The sequence below is a fragment of the Somniosus microcephalus genome, chromosome 2, assembly GCF_052327205.1.
Source record: "Somniosus microcephalus isolate GS21.2 chromosome 2, FLI_Smic_1.0, whole genome shotgun sequence".
Taxonomy (NCBI): Eukaryota; Metazoa; Chordata; class Chondrichthyes; order Squaliformes; family Somniosidae; genus Somniosus; species Somniosus microcephalus.
The window spans coordinates 118,741,957-118,755,833 of NC_140988.1; the positions used below are offsets into that span (position 1 = coordinate 118,741,957).

The window sequence follows — 13,877 nt, forward strand, 5'->3', positions numbered from 1 at the left end:
AGGCCCGGGAACTAACACTAGTATAAAAGGGAAAAGGGGCCCTGACACTGATAGAAGAGTGAAAGGGGGAAATGGCATTGCCTGAAGAGGTGGTGGCAGCAGATTCAATAGTAACTTTCATAAGGGAATTGGATAAATATCTGAAATGGAAAAAATTGCAGGGCTACGGGGAAAGAGCTGCGGAGTGGGACTAATTGGCTAGCTCTTTCAAAGAGCTGGCACAGGCACGATGAGCCAAATTGCCTCCTTCTGTGCTGTATGATTCTATAAGAAAACAAAATCTGAACTGCATTTTTGGGATGGATCTTTTTTGGAAAATATGAACAAAGTACCAGTAGTCGGAAGCTCTTAACATCATTTATGCAAGGTAGTCTCTCAACTTCATGTATACTTTGAACTGCTCCAATGAAATGGAAATTATATTATTCCAAACGATGAGAGGAGCACATTTTGTTCATGTTACTTTGTCGTCTCCAAGAGGGCAAGGGCTTGCAGAACTATTGTAAACTTAAGAAAGCTGAACAAGCTCAATAATAAATACAATTCTTAGGCTATTTAGTCTTCCCAGAATCACAGCCAGTATGCTAAAATGACATAGAAAGCTTCAATCCTTGCAAGTGTTTAAATTTCAACTTTCAAGAGAGAACTGAATATATATTTGAAAAGGAAACTTTTGCAGGGCAATGAGGAAAAGCAGGGGAGTGGGACTAATTGGATAGTTCTTTCAAAGGCATGATGGGCTAAATGGCCTCCTTTGTGCTGTAAGTTCCTATGATTCTAGATTCTATGAAATGTTATTAGTACACTAAATCATACCACTCATTCTTTAACTTCTGCACTCAGTCTTCTGTATGTCTGGCAACAGCAACTACATCTTGCACCCATCTAAACAACTTGCTTGTGAGGCCCTGCTCTTTTAAACAACACTCATTTCTGATTCGGTAAAGAAAGAACTTTGCACACCCCAAAGTACTTCATAACCACTGAATTACTTTTTGAAGTGTAAATCACTATTGTTATGCAGGCAAATATCACAGCCAACTTATGCACAACACAGTCCCACAAACAGCAAAATAAACTGAATCTGTTTTTTTATAATGTTGGTTAGCCAGGACACCAGGAGAATTTATATCACTCCCACCCCTTTGATTCAGAGTAGGACAAGAAGGAAGATTAAAAATACCTTCACAATTAATCAAAATTGTCAATCAAAATAGAATTCAAAGCCATGAAGAATGCCTGCCAAGTTTCTTAATTCAATTTCCATACCTCTAGAACAAGACAACATTGCTACAATGGACAGGCGTCTTCTAGTGGAAGGGCCAATATGGATAATGGCTTGTCATTTGTAATTACACAGCAGGCAATTGATAGTCCGGTGATCAATATTAAATATATTTATCTATCACTTGGGTGAGCTTGGCATTGACTACCATTTCCTAGGCAATACCAACAGCTTGGTCTTAAACATGAGACTGTCTGCAAGCAATTTACATATTAGGCAAGATTGTGGATTCCTTCACTTTCCTCCAATATAGAGAAACAAAGACACAGAAGCCAGTTTAAGAAGGATCGGCAAGCTACAAATGGAAAATATATTAAAGTAAAAAATCTTATGATTCAAAACAAGACAGATCTCCATTCTGTCATATCTACAACTCCACAAGAAAACACATTTTCTCTAAACGTTCGTTTCACCTGAGACTTGCTTATTTTGTACTCATGTCCTTGAATTCAGCAATCACAGTTTAAGTTAAGTATCCTGCCTATGGCTATGCTATCTTTGACTTTCATGGACTTATTTGTTGGGGTGGATCTTGATTTTGTGCAATAGTGTAAAACAGGTGAGAGCGAGTCAGCAGTGCGTTTTACATCTCCCGATTTTTATTTCCATTGGCTCAACCATGCTCTCAGCACATTTAAAATTTACCAGTAGCCTTTTCAATTGTTGATCTTTTAATAAATATTATTAAATTCACCATAGGTGTAAATGCCATAAAAGCTATAGGAATGATCGTGACCATCCCTCAGGTTGATTTTATGATTTATTTTTCATTGCTGCATGCACATCAGAAATACATTGGCCCAGAAATTTGGGTCGGGGGCTCCCCGCGGGTGCAAGCCCCTGACCCGCGCTTACCTTGCGCGCCAGCCGTTGAGCTGTGGGCCCCCATGGAATTCCGATCCGGGGCCTGCTCCAGCTGCCAGCGCGCAGTGCTTACGTATCCCAGAGGCGCAGTTAGTTCGATGCGTCCCCTGGGATCACGTGGGCCATGGGGGAGCCAATCGGAGCAGCGAATGCTCCATTCATAAGATTGACAGGAAGAGCTGTCAAAACTTATAAATACTACGGGCCCCAAAACATCACTAAATCTTCAAATAATTTTTTTTTTAAATCACATTTTTTAAATAAACTATAAATTACATGAAATAACTATTTTAAACAATAATTTAAATTTTTGAAAAAAATAATTTTATTTTCTAACGGGGCTAAAGATAAATTTACCTTGCTTTCAAGTATTTAAAAATAATAAACCTGTGGAAAAAATGTTTTAATTTTAATTAATTCACCACTTACCTTGTAAAAAGCAGGCCTTATGCCTGCTTTTTATATGTGTAACTTCTGGAGACTTACCCTCCCGGGAAAACCTGTAAAAAAAAATGTAAGTTCGATGCGCTCGCGCTGCCTCTCCTGCGCACGCGTTTGACCTCTGAACCCCTTCGTTCAGGGGAACGGAAGTGCCGGTTTCCCACGCATGGGCAGTGCATGCAGGAAACCGGCACTTCCATTGGGCTTACGGGTGAGTACCCCATGCGTACTCACCCGTGGAGACACGAATTTCTGGGCCAATGACACCAGAATCTAACACTCCTCCTAAACCTTAAGAAGGAAGGTCTTATGTTCCAAAACTGAGATATTCTGGAGTGCTCCCAGCAGGCTGTGTGCTTGCGATGTGCCAAGTTGTGCTCCCTGTGAATGCTGCTGCCTGCTAAAAGCACAGGATCGTAAATGAATTCTTAATGTCATTTTTAATACTTATTACTTTCCACAAAATTCAACATGACTAATTAAGAATACATCAACTTTACAATATTACAATAAAACCGCCTAAGCTCTGGAATTTGCACCCTAAATCTCTCCGCCACTCTGCTTTCTTCTGCTTCTTTAAGATGTTCCTCTTTTGGCTATCTGTCCTGCTATCTCCTTCTGTGGCTCAGTGTCAAAAATGTTTTTATTCATAACGCTCTTGTTAAGCACCTTGGGATGTTTTGCTATGTTAAAGGCACTATATAAATGCAAGTTGTTGTTGTTCAGGCTTGGGTTGATAAGTGGCAGGTAACATTCGTGCCACAGAAGTGCCAGGCAATGACTATCTCAAACAAGCGACAGTCTAACCACCACCCCTTGACATTCAATGGCAATAATATCGCCAAATCCCCCAGCATCAACATCCTGGGGGTCACCATTGACCAAAAACTTAACTGGACTAGCCACATAAATACTGTGGCAACAAGAGTAGGTCAGAGGCTAGGTATTCTGTGGCGAGTGTCTCACCTCCTGACTTCCCAAATCCTTTCTACCATCTACAAGGCACAAGTAAGGAATGTGGTGGAATACTCTCCATTTGCTTGGATGAGTGCAGCTCCAACAACACTCAAGAAGCTCAACACCATCCAGGACAAAGCAGCCCACTTGATTGGCACTCCATCTATCACCATAAACATTCACTCCCTCCACCACTGGCGTACCTGGCTGCAGTGTTTACCATCTACAAGATGCACTGCAGCAACTCGCCAAGGCTTCTTCGACAGCACCTCCCAAACCCGCGACCTCTTCCACCTAGAAGGACAAGGGCAGCAGGCACACACCATCACCTCCAAGTTCCCCTCCAAGCCACACACCATCCTGACTTAGATGTATATCGCCGATCCTTCATCATCACTGGGTCAAAATCCTAGAACTCCCTACCTAACAGCACTGTGGGAGTACCTTCACCACACGGATTGCAGCAGTTCAAGGGCAATTAGGGATGGGCAATAAATACGATGCCCACATCCCATAAACGAATAAGAAAAAAACTAAATGGTACCACTTCTGTGGGAAATGATTTGCAGAGGTCCATTACATAACCCGGGTTTTTATAACTTTACTTAGGACTGTGGCTTTCACAACAGAACTATTATAAGAGTCATGATTTCAAGAAGTGAACTGGATCTGATGAATATCAAAAGAAATTACAAGGACCAATATGGAAATTCCCTACACCACGATATCAAGGTATGGTTTGTTCATCCTTTTTAGGTGCACACATACATGTGGAGATCCAACAATTACCTAACAGTCTGATTTGTTGTATTATTAGCCACAGGTTATGTGGAATCAGGCTGTTGGAATTTGAATATTAATAATAGGCTATCAGCAGAACAATAATTTTTCTCATAGACCTAATTCTCAAATCACAATATTTTCTTTTTATATCATTAAAATAGTTATTACATCAGAAAAGTATTTTTCATAGCTCTCCCAATAACTTAAAAGTGCTTCACATCTGATTAATTACTTTTGAGGTATAGAAACTGTTTTTATGTAGGCAAACACAGTGGCAATTTGCACACTGCATAGTCCTACATACAACAGAGATAAATGATCAGATCATCTGTTTTTGATGATGTTGATTGAGAGATAAATGTTGACTGGAACACCAGGAGAACCCACTGTCCTTCTTTGAATAGTCCCAGGGGATCGTTTGCACCTCCTAAGCAAGCAGATATGGCCTCAGGTTAACATCTCATCCAAAAGACAGCTCCTCCAACAGTGCAGCGCTCCTTCAGTACTGCAGTGAAATGTCAGCTTAGATTATGTGCTCAAGTCTGTGAAGTATTGCTTCATGACCATGACCTTCTGACTCAGAGACAAGCGTCAGCTACCACTGAGCCAAGTCTGAAGTAGTGGGTAAATACACCACATGATGAAGGACAGACAGGAAAGTCCTAAGTTTGCTCCCCAGTCTATTACTGAGCTAGATGTTCTCATCCAGGAAGCCTAGGGCAGGGGAGGCTTAAACTTTCCTTCTGGGGTCCTGAGGAGCTCTCTTGTTCTTCTTGGCCCCGCAAGGAAAGGAAAAAAAGAAAATCCACTTACCTTTTTTGAGCTTCTTCTAGCCCCAGTTCCTCTTACAGCTAGGTTGACCTGGCGGGGAAGCCACAACAGCTTTCCCACGCAGGCCTCCAATTAAAATGGTACAGGGGCCATGATGACATCATCTGAGCCTGATAAGCATATTTAAAGAATGATGCTGTTGTCTTCCAGCAGGTTTCCCACTTGCCTGCTCGGTAGACCAGGTTAAGATCGGAATCTGCGTTAATATAGCAGGGCCTAGAAATTGTATATGGCCAAGAAATGGGCAGTGTTAAGGCCCAACAATGTTAAGCTGAAGGTAAGCATGTAGGTGCAGCAGGTGATTAAGAAGGCAAATGGTATGTTGGCCTTCATAGCGAGAGGATTCGAGTACAGGAGCAAGGATGTCTTGCTGCAGTTGTACAGGGCCTTGGTGAGACCGCACCTTGAGTATTGTGTGCAGTTTTGGTCGCCTTATCTGAGGAAGGATGTTCTTGCCATGGAGGGAATGCAGCGAAGATTCACCAGGCTGATACCTGGGATGGCAGGAATGACGTATGAAGAGAGATTGGGTCGATTGGGCTTGTATTCGCTAGAGTTTAGAAAAATGAGAGGGGATCTCATTGAAACTTATAAAATTCTAACAGGACTAGACAGACTAGATGCAGGAAGGATGTTCCCGATGGCGGGGATTCCAGAACCAGGGGTCACAGTCTAAGGATAAGGGGTAAGTCATTTAGGACTGAGATGAGGAGGAATTTCTTCACCCAGGGAGTGGTGAACCTATGGAATTCTCTACCACAGAAGGCCGTTGAGGCCAATTCATTAAATAGTTAGATATATTTCTTAAGGCTAAAGAGATCAAGGGATATGGGGAGAAAGCAGGGACAGGGTGCTGAATTTGGATGATTTGCCATGATCTCATTAAATGGTGGAACAGGCTCGAGGGGCTGAATGGCCTACTCCTGCTCCTATCATCTATGCACTATCTCAAAATGGTCGAGGTAGCATGCAAAATTTGTGGTCAGTACTCATCAAGATGATTATAGTCTTGATTTCAGCACTAAAACTGCTGCTTATTGGCTTAACGCACAACAGGTGGATCCATATCGAGTCCAGTCTAATTCCCAGTCATGTGTGGCACAGGCTTTAGTCACGACTTAAAGGGGAGGTGCATTGAAGCTACAGCATCTCATTGTCTATCCAGTTGGAACTGCAGCAAGAAGAAGAAGAAGAAGGAACTGCAAACCCATGGCGAAGCGTTCTCAAAGGGAGAGAGCGCAGAGATTTTCTGACACGGTTCTGGAGGCACAGGTTATAGTAATGGAGAGGAGGTGGGCTGTCTTCTTCCCACACACTAGAAGGAAGCCCTCGCCACACACCTCGCGAAGGCTGTGGCAGAAGATAGTTGCCCATGTGACAGCCAGCACTGTGGTGCCAAGGTCAGCCAACCAGTGCTGAAAGAAGCATAATTACTTCACACGGCAGGTCAAGGTGAGTGAAGGCTTCAACAAATGCCACATCTCACCATCTGCACTACAAGCCTCACACACTGCTCAATGTACCACACCCCCAGCACTCACCCACCAACAATCTCTACCTATCACCACTCACACCTCACAATCAGAGCTTCACTTCATTCTCACAACCTTACCAATGCTGCAACACTCACACCCACATCTCACACCTTGCACACACTGACAGCTATTCAACCATGACAGGCACATCACCCAAACACATTGCACCACACTCGCTCATAAACTTCTCTGTCTCTTGCAGGCCAAGATCGCACATAACCGGAGGGAGCAGCAGCAGACAGGTGGGGGGACAGGCTGACATCCACGACCTCAGCCATCTGGAGGAGAGAGAGCTGGCCATCATTTGGCAGCAGATTGTAGAGGCCATGGCAACCACTGAGGTTGAACCCTTCGGAGACATCAACGGTATGCTCATTCCTAATCCTTCTTCTCACATCCCACTTCCCCCTCATCCCACAATCTCTTCTCACTTTCAAGCTGCTAATGTATGCATGCATATTTTGCTTCCTCAACCCCCGCCCCACCTAACCATTACCCGACTCTTGTGCCTTTCTGCTTTCAGATTATCAACAGCAAGCAATAGACCAGCCTGTCTCTGAGTCGATGCACGAGAGCGAAGGGGAGAAGAAGAAGAAGAAGCCGACACAGCGTCACTGCATCTGTCACTCACAGACACCAGCTCAGAAACTGGCACTGCACGTACTTTAGAGGCTAGTGTAGTAGCGGGATCTGCACAGGGTGAGCACCGGCACGAGTGGGCTGCAACAAGGCCAGGAGGAAAGGGTAGCTCGGGGGCCAGCTCCCTGAAGGGCGGGTTCGTGCGCAGATTCTGCTGCACAGGACTCAGATGAGGACCTCGATGGGGCAGCCTTCAGAAGAAGGGTGATGGGCAGGGACACCATATTGCTAGGTGCAATGGCAAGCCTGCCAGAGAGCCTCTTAGCAATGTCAAAGAGCATGGAGGAGTCCAGCTCCAACATTGCATGGGGCTCTGTGCAGAGTTTGGAGCCCAGGATTTCCCAGCTGGAAATGATGGAAGACTCCCGAAGAGACTGTGTTGACCTAGACATGATGGTGCATGTGATGGGTGATGTCATGTCTGCCATTGCAGCACAGGTGGAAGCGACCCACCATCTTAGTGCTGCAGTGGAACCGCAGACCACTGTCATGCAGTCTCAGCTTGATGCCACCCAAGCTCAGACTGCTGCCATCGTGGAAGGGGGATTTGCTGCCTGCCTCCTCCCTCCCTCCTCATCCTCTTCCTCTTGCTGCTCTTCCACTTCCTTCTCCTCCTCCTTCTCTCCCTCGTCCTCCTCCTAAGGCGGTTCCACAATCCCTGGTGGTAAGGGCTGCGCCCTCATGATGGCCAAATTGTGAAGCATGCAGCAGGCCACCATAAAATGGGACACCCACTCCGGCATGTACTGGAGGGCTCTTCCCTTGTGGTCAAGGCAGCGGAACCGTTACTTCAGTAGCCCGATGGTCTGCTTGCTGATGTTCCTGGTGGAAGCATGGCTCTCATTGTACAAGTGTTGGGGAGGGGAGTCATCAGCCTGGCGCAGAGCAGGTAGCCCTTGTCTCCGAGCAGCCATCCTCGAGTTTGCTGTGGTGGCTGGAAGATTGCTGGTACATCGGACTGATACAGGATGAAGGCATCATGACTGCTGCCAGGATAGCGGGCATTGACCATCAGGAAGCACTTGCCTTGGTCATACATCAACTGCACAATAAGTGAGTGGTAGCCTTTGTGGTTATGGAAGATCTCAGGATTGTTATACGGTGCCTGCAAAGCCACGTGGGTGCAGTCAATAGCGCCCTGCACCATGGGGAAGCTTGCTATCCTGGCAAAGCCACATGCACGCTCATCCTGCTTCTCTCTGCTCAGAGAGAAGACAATGTAGTCCCTTCTCCTGGACTAGAGAGCCTCTGTGACCTCCCGGATGCAGCAATGGATGGCAAACTGTGAGATGTTAGCTGTGTCTCATGCTGCAGACTGGAAGGATCCGCTGGTGAAGAAATTGAGGGCTATGGTGACCTTGACTGCCACTGGGAGAGCCGTCATTGCCCTGGCGTCAGGCTGCAGGTCTGGATTCAGAAAGTGGCAGGGATCTGTGACCACCTCCTTCGTGAAGCACAGCATCCTAATACACTGCTCCTCGCTTAAATGGATATAAGAGACATGCTCTCTGAAGACCTTAGGTGAGTAAGGCCTCCTGTTGAGAGCCCTCCTCCTCCTTCTTCTGCGTGCATCTTTTCGTCTTCTTCGCTGCCTCTGCTCCCTCTCTCGAGCACAAGGGGGACTGCCAGTAGAGCTCCCATCACTGTGAGCAAGGGTTGTGAGCAGAAGCCTTTTTAGTAAAAACGAAGGTGTTCTCCACTTGCAACCACACTCCTTGCAAGATTCTACAGTAACAGGAAGATTATAAAGCTGCTGGAGTTGCAAAAAGTTGCACAGAGCTAAGCAAACTGAATAAACATGTCAGGTACAAGAGATTGCTGATGTTCCCTTTAAATACTGCTGCTGGAGACTCCTTCCTGCTTCTCAACACTTGCTCAGCTTGTCGTACTTATGCATGGTGGTAAGTTGAACAGCGAACTCCAAACTCGCAGATTGGGTGTCAAGTGAGCGTTGCACACTCACTGACACCACAATCTGCTTCATTTCCATGATTTTCGTGATCATTGATATCGGCAGCGCTGGCGGCCATCCGAAGATAGCTACCGCTGCAGGTCCCACCGCCAACTGGTGGAAGAGCAGCAGCCGCAATTTTTTCGCCTGATTATGATGGTAACAGGTGGCGATAAACCACCCAATTTCTAGGCCCAGGATTGGTGCAGGTAAATCTCACAAGGCATTTTAACTGCCTGCCCACATGGTCTCTGCCAAGTGAGACGGATTAAAATCGGCACTAAAATATTTTCAATTCTTTTACTACCTTGAAGGGTTACTTTTAAAAAAATGAGGGCGGTAGGTAAAGCTAAATGTTTTCTGGTTTTATAGTCACATTCAACTTGTACAATTAATTGATTTAAATATGTATGCAAAGTTTAAAAGGAAAATGTCTAAGAAGAGTTAATGTAACAGACTCGGGCCGAGAATGTACTCTGGGTGAGGGACTTCAATGTTCATCACCAAGAGTGGCTCGGTAGCACCACTACTGACCGAGCTGGCAGAGTCCTGAAGGACATTCCTGCCAGTCTGGGCCTGCGACAGGTGGTGAGGGAACAAACACGAGGGATAAACCTACTTGACCTCGTCCTCACCAATCTACCTGTCGCAGATGCATCTGTCCATGACAGTATTGCAAGCAGTGACCACCGCACAGTCATTGTGGATACGAAATCCCATCTTCAAACTGAGGACTCCCTCCATCATGTTGTGTGGCACTACCACCGTGCTAAATGGGATAGATTCAGAACAGATCCAGCAGCTCAAAACTGGGCATCCATGAGGTGCTGTGGGCCATCAGCAGCAGCAGAATTGTATTCCACCACAATCTGTAAACTCATGGCCCGGCATACCCCTCACTCTACCATTACCATCAAGCCAGGGGACCAATCCTGGTTCAATAAAAAGTGTAGAAGAGCATGCCAGGAGCAGCACCAGGCATACCTAAAAATGAGGTAACAACCTGGGGAAGCTTCAACTCAATATTACCTGCATGCTAAAAAGCAGAAGCAGCATGCTATAGACAGGGCTAAGCAATCCCACAATCAACGGATCAGATCAAAGCTCTGCAGTCCTGCCACATCCAGTCGTGAATGGTGGTGGACCTTTAAACAACTAACGGGAGAAGGAGGCTCCATGAATATCCCCATTCTCAATGATGGTGGAGCCCAGCACGTGAGTGCAAAAGACAAGGCTGAAGCGTTTGCAACCGTCTTCAGCCAGAAGTGCCGAGTCGATGATTCATATTGGCCTCCTCCTAAGGTCCCCACCATCACAGAAGCCAGTCTTCAGCCAATTCGATTCACTCCACATGATATCAAGAAACAGCTGAGCGCACTGGATACAGCAAAGACTATGAGCCCCAACAACATCCCGGCTATCGTGCTGAAGACTTGTGCTCCAGAACTAGCCACTCCTCTAGCCAAGCTGTTCCAGTACAGCTACAACACTGGCATCTATCCGACAATGTCTTGTCCACAAAAAGCAGGACAAATCCAACCTGGCCAATTACCGCCCCATCAGTCTACTCTCAATCATCAGCAAAGTGATGGAAGGTGTCATCGACAGTACTATCAAGCGGCACTTACTCACCAAAAACCTGCTCACTGATGCCCACTTGGCTCCTGACCTCATTACAGCCTTGGTCCAAACATGGACAAAGGAGCTGAATTCCAGAGGTGAGGTGAGAGTGACTGCCCTTGACATCAAGGCAGCATTTGACTGAGTGTGGCATCAAGGAGCCCTAGTAAAACTGAAGTCAATGGGAATCGGGGGGAAAATGCTTCACTGGCTGAAGTCATACCTAGCACAAAGGAAGATGGTTGTGGTGATTGAAGGTCAATCATTACAGCCCCAGGACATTGCTGCAGGAGTTCCTCAGGGCAGTGTCCTATGCCCAACCATCTTCAGCTGCTTCATCAATGACCTTCCCTCCAACATAAGGTCAGAAAGGGGGATGTTCGCTGATGACTGCACAGTGTTCAGCGCCATTCACAACTCCTCAGATAATAAAGCAGTCCATGCCCGCATGCAACAAGACCTGGACAATGTTCAGGCTTGGGCTGATAAGTGGCAGGTAACATTCACGCACAGAAGTGCCAGGCAATGACTACCTCCAACAAGCGACAGTCTAACCACCTCCCCTTGACATTCAACAGCATTACCATCGCCGAATCCCCCACCATCAACATCCTGTGGGTCATTGACCATTGATCAGAAACTTAACTGGACCAGCCACATAAATACTGTGGCAACAAGAGCAGGTCAGAGGCTAGGTATTCCGTGGCGAGTGTCTCACCTCCTTACTCCCCAAAGCCTTTCCACCATCTACAAGGCACAAGTAAGGAGTGTGATGGAATACTCTCCACTTGCCTGGATGAGTGCAGCAGCAACAACGCTCAAGAAGCTCGACACCATCCAGGACAAAGCAGCCCACTTGATTGGCACCCCATCCACCACCTTAAACATTCACTCCCTCCACCACCGGTGTACCATGGCTGCAGTGTGTACAATCTACAAGACGCACTGCAGCAACTCGCCAAGGTTTCTTCGGCAGCACCTCCCAAACCCGCGACCTCTTCCACCTAGATGGACAAGGGCAGCAGGCGCATGGGAACACCACCACCTCCAAGTTCCCCTCTAAGTCACACACCATCCTGACTTAGATGTATATCACCGATCCTTCATCATTGCTGGGTCAAAATCCTGGAGCTCCCTACCTAACAGCACTGTGGGAGTACCTTCACCACATGGACTGCAGCGGTTCAAGAAGGCGGCTCACCACCACCTTCTCAAGGGCAATTAGAGCATAAGAACATAAGAAATAGGAGCAGGAATAGGCCACTTGGCCCCTCGAGCCTGCAGGGATGGGCAATAAATGCTGGTCTTGCAAGCGATGCCCACATACCATAGATGAATAAAACAAACTATTCCTGCTTGATACTATTATGATGTCCACATAACACACATCAAAAGAAAATATTAATTAAAGCATTGAAATAATGCTGTGCAAATATTAACTAATTTCTGTAAAATTTCTTTGTCCTCTATTTTAACTCAGGCACTTAACCTTTTTATTTTAATTGGGCAAATGGCTTCATTAGTAGATTGAAGAATTTCGTATGCACGCATTAAGAATTAATAAGTTAATATTAACACAGACATAATTTTGATACCAAAGATCACTGTAAATGTTTTTTAAGATGGTGTTATTTTTGATCCTTTGCAGCAATACACATCAGGACACTATGAGGCAGCTCTCTTGGCAATTTGTACTGGCGATGCTGAAGATTATTAAATGAATAAAGATTCATGGCTACTTGAAAATCAAAAGTAAAAATTCTGACGTCTCATTAAACCCAAGTCTGCTTCAGTCTTTGATATAGAATGAAAAGTCAAATTATTGTCTTAGAAAGTTACAGTAAACTGCACATGGCTAATCAGTTATTATAGATAAATCTCTTGTTGATCTACAGAGTATCTGTGAAGAGAAAAATACACCAATATATTTTATAAATCATACCTTGAAAATGTAATCACTTAGTTAATTAAGGGTAATTCTCACATTGCAAAGCAAAATCAGCAGAAATTTTTTGATGTTTATATAATAATGATTTGAAATATTGCAGCAATTTAAAAAATTGAATGTTTTTGAGACGACAATATCAAAGAAACTATTATGTAAATTTTTCCTGTTATCTCGAATGCGACCACAGACTTCTTAATGAACATAGCAGTTTCTGATTATCCAATCACTCTTGTTTGAAGAACAGAGCATGTTGTCATGCGAAGGATCTTTAACCTATTATTGTGTCTTGATTGTTTTTTTGCCAGTAGCTTTGTAGAACTAGTTACTTATTCAGCTGATTTAACGCTAAGTATAATAGCTGCAACAAAATAAAAAGCATTTTTTCTCTTCAATTGCTTGCAATACATTTCATTGTAATACTTCAGGTAAAGTACAGCCCTAATAATTGCAAAACATTCTGCATAACAGGTTTGGTAACACTCGTGTGATCAAAACAATTATGAATTGAAAAGGTATCAGTCATTTAGGGAATACATTGACTAAGCTTGTTTCCCAGGAGAGACTCTAGTAATGAGGAGGGATGCTCAGAACAATTTCTTTACTCAGACAGTTGTTAGAACATGGAGTGCCACAGGGAGTGGTTGAGGTAGGGACTATTGCATATTTTAAGGGAAAGTTGGATAAATATTTGAACCAGAGGAAGGTAAAGGGCTATGGGCAGAGAATATGACAGTGGGATTAGTTGCTCCAGCAAAGAGCTGACATAGGCAGAATGGGGTGCATGGCTTCCTTCAGTGCTCGAAACGACTGGTTCTTTCTGATCCATTTCAACTCTGCAAGGTGCACACCTGTGTCGATTAGTTTCATGTTCCTGCTGTGCCTCTCAGCAAAGCAAGAAGTTATTCATAATAGTAAATTTGTTAAGCACCTTTTATGCGTTAAAAAGCATCTAGTACCTTTGAGTTAATGTTGTCAATCTAGCTGGTTATTTTTCACCTCCCGGAGACCCACCATTTTGGGTCT

At 44.9% G+C, this 13,877-nt stretch overlaps 1 protein-coding gene across 1 annotated transcript in view; it reads left to right on the forward strand.

Annotated features, from left to right (window-relative positions):
- Positions 1-13,246, forward strand: part of LOC147122908 (annexin A10-like) — a 144,857-nt gene extending 131,611 nt beyond the window's left edge. Inside the window, exons 11-12 of the mRNA XM_085962137.1 lie at positions 4,157-4,279; positions 12,555-13,246. Of these exons, the coding sequence (XP_085818263.1) occupies positions 4,157-4,279; positions 12,555-12,623 (192 nt within the window). The 3' untranslated portion in view covers positions 12,624-13,246. The remainder of the gene's footprint in view (positions 1-4,156; positions 4,280-12,554) is intronic.
- Positions 13,247-13,877: the final 631 nt, after the last annotated feature.